Here is a 6,954-nt window from a genome sequence, read left to right as displayed (position 1 = left end):
CTACATATATAAAAGTCCAGCAGACGAGCTTCATCCAGCCGTGGTTGTGGGGACAGTCAAAGGCGCGAGTCGAGCCGGAGACAGGAACCACAGCCAGGTGTAGGAGCAGGAGCAGAGACGAGGTACTCGGTCAGGTACAGAGCAGAGACGAGCCAGAGATGAGCCAGAGGCAGGATCCACAGCCAGGTGTAGGAGCAGGAGCAAAGGCGAGGTAAACGGTCAGGAACTGGAGCACGGATGAGCCAACTGGAGTCTGGAAGCACTCCCACTCCCCAGGAGGGGAGAGGAAAAGAGGGACAATACATGAATCGCACTGCACCAAACAGAGGCATGGAGAACTAAATGATAAATTATGATCAAGAATAGAGGAGAGGAAGGGTAGAAGTAAAAAAGGAAAGAGGACAGAACCCCAGTGCACCATAGTTACCCCAGCTTCAACTTCTAGCAGCCTTTTAAAAGAAATAGTTATTAAGTTTAATTTAAACAAATTAACATTAAGTTAAATAATCTCTGAATACTAACTAGTCTGACAATAAGCCTGTCCACAGAGGAATGTTTTCAGTCTAACTTTGAATGTAGAAACTGAGTCGGCCTCTCTTCCATGAGCTGGGAGTTTATTCCATAAGACAGGGGCTTGGTGGCTAAACGCTCTACCTCCAACCGTACTTTGACTAATTCTAGGAACCACAAGCAGTCCTGCATTTAGTGAGTGAAGTGTTCTCATTGGATGGTAAGGGACTATGAGGTCCTTAATATAGGACGGGGCCATTCCATGTAAGGCCTTATAGGTTAACAGGAGGATCTTGAACTTGATTCTGGAATCAACTGGGATCCAGTGAAGTGAAACTAACACAGGAGTGATGTGATCTCTTCTGCTAGTTCCTGCTAACAATCTAGCAGCTGCGTTCTGAACAAGCTGGAGACTTCTTAAGGAACTCTTAGGACACGCTGCTAACAAGGAGTTACAGTAATCCAGCCTCGACGTAACAAATGCATGGATGAGTTTTTCAGCATCACTCTTAGAAACAATCTTCAATGTTTCCTCCAAGAAATGGTTTGAAGTGTTCATGAAGAGCTTTCAGAGTGTGACATCACCATGAAGATGGTTCACTTCCTGCTCCAAGTCGTAGCACTGATTGGTCCGAGTCGGTCTGAGTCAAGGCTTCTACCACAACTACTTTTTGGCCAATCAGGAGTGAGCTTGTTGGAAGGCCACGCCCCTACCACTTGAAAGCGGGCTACTCGAAATCTGTCAAACGTTTTCAATGTTAGATGTGGGGGGCCAGCAGGCTCCACCTACTTTTATTGAAGCATCTGATTGGTCAGTTCATAACTTGAATAGCTTTACGCTAAAAAAGAGAATTATCACGTTTTACCAAAACCTGCTTTAGAATACCACGTCAAAAAGTCTCCTCTTTTCAGTTTGCTTATTATGGGTAATGTCTGCCACCTGCTGCTGTGATCTGCTGCTGCAGTTTATCAGAGATTGAACCATTTTTGGAGGAAACTTGTTCTCCAAATCAGAAGGAATTTCAACATTAATATATCCGTGACAATCTCTCTACATTAATCCAAAGAATTAAACAAATACTCAATTATTTATACATTTATTTGGGGAAATAAGACCCATTTCATCAGAAAATCTCCATTAATTCAGGAATATAATTAGGGAGGTGTGAAGACGATTGATTTAGAATCAATGGTTGGAACTTTTAGAATCAAATGTTTAAAGACTTTATAGCTAATCCTGAATCATTCTGGTTTCATTTTCCCCAAATCATCTTCAAAAAAGTCGCTGGATTAGATTTTTTGTTGATGTGACTTTGAAATTTCCAAACTTCCTCTAAAGATTTCAGAATTTCACCAACAAGTACTTTTCCAGTGGAAAATGCTATGTAGTCCTAGTTTTCACCTCACTGCGCCCCCCTGTGGAACAACAGAGTAATGACCACAAACAGGAAGACAATGTTTCAGCAGAATTGGTTTGACCTCAAGATCATTTTGGAAACGATGTTCTTGATTCAAATGGAGAAATTCTTCAATGAAGAGACTTCAAAAGTCAATTTGATATTTAATGTTCAACCAAGGAATTTCAGAAAACCTGCAGAGAAATTCCAATTGCTTTAATCCATTTAATAAGAAATAGAATATTGTCTTCCAATGTTCAAATTAAACTACCAAATTTAGTCATAGATGAAATAAAACTCACTGAAAAATGTGATGATAAATATGTAAACAAATCCTTTAAAGGTCAATTCTACCATGACTTTAACAGTAAAGGATCATCAATCTAAAATAACAGACACATCAGGTGATCAACTATGGAAATTCATCAAATGGCCCGTAGTCCCCAAAATGAAAGAAATGCATCCAAATGAAAACAGATCATCTGAATTGACTGTGTTTGAAATTGAAGTCAGACTGTATTTCTCCTCATTGAATGGATTCAGAACTCAAATCCTTTATTGATGACATTTGGAAATCTGCTCCAGAATAGTTACTGATCTAGAGTCCAGACTGTTAAATGCCTTGAAATGTCATTGATGCTGAAAGATTTCTAGATTTTTAGACATGTAGACGTTGTTTTGTGTGTGTAGAGCTGTGCCTTGCATCATTGTGTGGTTGTGTCTGAGAGTTTGTAATGATTATATTTCAATAATAATCAAATATAAAAAGAGGGCGTCAGCAGCTTTAGCATCACCCACCAAGCTTTAGTTTGATGTTTTCTACTGGATTTATTTGCTTTTTGGTGGAATAAAGTTGTTTTTAAAACATGATGGCGCTGAAACCAGGGAATTCTGGGATATGTTGGCATGTATAAATGCACACAAACATCCCGCAGACAGAGTTCTGTGTCTGCTTTCATTTATTTATTTATTTATTTATTTATTTATTTATTTATTTATTTATTTTTCACAAACTTTATTTCACATGATGCCATTTTCCAAGGATTGACTTTCAGGTTTGCAATAAGAACATCATTGTAAATAACAAATACACACATGTATAAATCTACTTTAAATGAAACCATGTCATTGTAATTTTCAAAATAAAAGCACGTCGTCCAACAGAGTTGTACTTTTCTAGCTGCAGACGTTTTTACCGTCTGAAAAAGTTCTCATCTGCTCCAAAACAGCCACCAAAGTGTATTTTGGAGATGTAGCTTCCAGCCTTAAAGGAGGCGGCGCTGTCATGGTGTGGGCTTTCCACTCTGGGATCTGTTTGTTCCCAAAAAGCATCTCAAAGCCATGAGGACTTTTCTGAACTTCCAGTCCCACACAGACACATGAGTTGGTTTGGTTCTCCTGTGTTCTGCAGCAGAGACGTTTTCCTAAACTTGTTGATGACTAAAGTTCTGCTGGGATTTTTCCTCTTCCAAACAGAACCAGAACCTTTTGTAGAGCTGCTTGCTTCAGTGTGTAGAGGAGTGTTTGATTCTCACATCTGGATCTATTTTGGCTAAAGGTGCTGTTTGCTGGTAACCCCCCCGCTGAGGATGTCTTTCTGTATTTGTGCTTCTGTTCATCACTAATTCAATCAACTTTTCGCAGAAAAACATCATTCAAACTAGTTTTTAATGTCTATTTCATATACATTTCCATCCATCCATCTTCCTCCGCTTATCCAGGACCAGGTCTCGGGGGCAGCAGTCTAAGCAGAGATGCCCAGACTTCCCTCACCCTGGCCACTTCCTCCAGCTCCTCTGGCGGGACTACGAGGCATTCCCAGGCCAGCCGAGAGATGCTTTTTTTGCTTTTTGGCTCAGCTCCCTCTTCACCACAACAGACCGATACAGCGACTGCATAACTACGGACGCCGCTCCGATTCGCCTGTCAATCTCACACTCCGGTATTCCCTCACTCGTGAACAAGACCCCAAGATATTTAAACTCCTCCACCTGGGACAGGGACAGGGACACACCACCACCGAGAGATGGCAACAGGACAACATCATCTGTAAAAAGCAGAGAGGAAATCCTGAGGTCCCCAAACCAGATCCCCTCCGGCCCCTGGCTGCGCCTACAAAATCTGTCCATAAAAACTATGAACAGAACCGGTGATAAAGGGCAGCCCTGCCGGAGTCCAACATGGACCGGGAACAGGTCTGACTTACTGCCGGCTATGCGAACCAAGCTCCTACTCCGGTCATACAGAGACCGGACAGCTCTCAGTAAGGGCCCCCGCGGTCGAACGCCTTCTCCAAATCCTCAAAACACATATGGTTTGGGTGAGCGAACTCACACAATCCCTCCAGCAACCTAGATAGGGTGTAGAGTGGGTCCACTGTTCCAGGAACAGGACGGAAACCGCACTGATGTTTCTGAATCTGTGGTTCGACTATCGGATGGACTCTCCTCTCCAGTACCCTGGCATAGACTTTCCCAGAGAGGGTGAGGAGTAGTTGGAACACACCCTCCGGTCCCCCTTCTTAAAGAGGGGAACCGCCACCCCTGTCTGCCAGTCCAGTGTTACGGTTCCCAACTGCCACGCAATGCTGCAGAGACATGTTAGCCAAGACACTCTCACAGGATCCAGAGACTTGAGGTGCTCAGGGCGGACTTCATCCACTCCCAAGGCCTTGCCACTGAGGATCTCGTTGAATACCTCAGTGACTTCAGCCCGGGTAATAGACAGCCTCCCCCCAAAGTCCTCATTTTCTGCTTCTTCAAAAGAAGGCGTGTCAGTGGGATTGAGGAGATCCTCGAAGTATTCCTTCCACTGCCCGACAATGTCCCCAGTCGAGGTCAACGCCCCCCCACCTGCACTGAAAACGGTGCCTGCGGAGAACTGCTTTCCCCTCCTGAGGCCGCGGATGGTTTGCCAGAATTTCTTCGAGGCCAACCGATAGTCCTTCTCCATGGCCTCACCGGACTCCTCCCAGGCCCGAGATTTTGCATCCGCAACAGTCCGGGCTACAGCTCGCTTTGACTGCCAGTACCAATCAGCTGCCTCTGGAGTCCCACAGGCCAGCCAAGCCTGGTAGGACTCTTTCTTCAGCTTGACGGCATCCCTTACTTCTGGTGTCCACCACCGGGTTCGGGGGTTACCGCCGCGACAGGCACCAGAGACCTTGCGACCACAGCTCTGAGCAGCAGCCGAGACAATGGAGGTGGAAAACATGGTCCACTCGGACTCAATGTCCCCAACCTCCCTCGGTACCTGTTTGAAGTTCTCCCGGATGTGGGAGTTAAAGACTTCCCTAACGGGAAGGGCTCAGCCAGACGTTCCCAGCAGACCCTCACAGTACGTTTGGGTCTTCCAAGTCTTTCCGGCCTCTTTCCCCGCCAGCGAATCCAACTCACCAGCAGGTAGTGATCAGTGGACAGCTCCGCCCCTCTCTTCACCAGAGTGTCCAAGACACAAGGCCGAAGGTCGCCTGAAACAACTACAAAGTCGATCATTGACCTCCTGCCTCCTAATCCCCCGTGAACCCCCAACTTAATGTGATGGAGTTTGAGAGCTCGAGTGATCCCAGGAGCTAAGCTGTCTGGGACTTAAGCCCCTGGTAGGGTCTCCCATGGCAAACCGGTCCTGGATGACGAGCCAGACGAAGAGCAATTTAGAATTCCTGATGAAAGGAAACAGCAAGGACCCGATTACGTTGCCCGGATTGGCGTTACCCGGGTCCTACTCTGGAGCAAGGCCCGGGGTTGGGGCTCACAGGCCTGGTGACCGGGGCTCTTCCCATGGGCCCACCACCCGTAGGAGACCTCAAAAGCGGCCGATGCATTGTGGTTTGGGTGGCAGTCGAGGGCGGGTGCCTCGGCGGCCCAAACCCCGGTCATGGAACTTGGCTTTTGGGACATGGAACGTCACCTCTCTGGGAGGAAAGGAGCCTGAGCTGGTGCGAGAGGTTGAGAGATCCCGTCTAGATATAGTCGGGCTCACCTCCACACATAGCCTGGGTTCTGAAACTCAGTCCTTAGAGAGGGGTTGGACTCTCATATACATTTGTACATTTTTATTGTTTTATTCTGTTGGTTTTTGTCTGGTAGCTGCAGCATCAAATGACTTTAGAAAACGTAAAAAAGTGAAATAATTCAGATAAATGTGTATAGAAAAAACAAAGAAGTGGAGATGACAGTTTCTCTCTCTTCCAAATCAGCCCATGAGCCCAGCCTGATGTCACCACTGTTAGACTGCAGACTGGGGCTGCTATGCTGCTCCAACTCTTCTATCTGATCCTCAATCATCAATACAACCACTGGCACCTGGTCAGGGGCGTGTCCAACCTGAGAGGTAACCATCCATGACAATCCCCTTCACGTTGTAGCAGTGTTTCCAGCTAGAGCTAGGGCCTCCATCCACATCAGTTTAGAGAAACCGTCCAGGTTTACTTTGAACCAAGAGGAAACTTTTTTATTTAAAATGGAAACTAACTGGAGCCAGGTTAGTTTACCAGCTTTTTACTGGTTGTTGTTACAAATTCATATCAGTGTTTATTTGCAGGAAACGACCAAACTTCACAATTTGACCCCATAGTGACGTTTCAGAAGTTAGAATTAGAGGAAGTGCAGTTCTCCATCAGTCCACTGGGGGAGCTGCAGCACCATAACTGAGAGACAGTGGAGCTGATCTCAGATCAGTTCCTGCTGCAGCTCTGACACTCATCTCCACTTCCTCTGATTCCTCCATCACTCTGCTCTCCACCTCCCAGGAACACCGTCCAGTCACCACATCTCTGCAGACCAGCTGCTGCTGCTGCTCCTCTCTGCTCCTCCAGGAGGAACATCAGATTCAGAAGCTGCAGAAAGTAGAGAGACAGAGATGAAGGAGTGTCTCCTGATCCTGGTCTGTCAGTCAGTGATGCAGCACAGCAGCAGAAAGAGCAGCAGGAGCTTCAGTCCTGTTCAGAGCAGCAGCTTCCTGTCATCTTCACCTGTTGGAGCTTCTGCTGCTCTGATTGGCTGACTGTTGTCCTGAAGCCTGTCATCATTCTCCTCAGAGCTTCACT

General features: G+C 46.0%; 1 protein-coding gene across 8 annotated transcripts in view; it reads right to left on the bottom strand.

Moving 5' to 3' along the window:
* Positions 1-6,954, bottom strand: part of LOC144983678 (NACHT, LRR and PYD domains-containing protein 12-like) — a 128,325-nt gene that overhangs the window by 62,653 nt on the left and 58,718 nt on the right. Inside the window, exon 11 of one of the 8 annotated variants that reach the window (XM_078930726.1) lies at positions 2,856-6,744. The exons of the other annotated variants lie outside the window; for them this stretch is intronic. Within the exon in view, the coding sequence (XP_078786852.1) occupies positions 6,738-6,744 (7 nt within the window). The 3' untranslated portion in view covers positions 2,856-6,737. Of the gene's footprint in view, positions 1-2,855; positions 6,745-6,954 lie in introns of those variants that run through there. 8 annotated transcript variants of the gene reach the window in all.

This window comes from Oryzias latipes, chromosome 2 (genome assembly GCF_053564925.1).
Source record: "Oryzias latipes strain Hd-rR chromosome 2, Olatipes_Hd-rR_3.1".
Classification (NCBI taxonomy): Eukaryota; Metazoa; Chordata; class Actinopteri; order Beloniformes; family Adrianichthyidae; genus Oryzias; species Oryzias latipes.
This window is presented reverse-complemented; position numbering and strand designations above follow the sequence as displayed.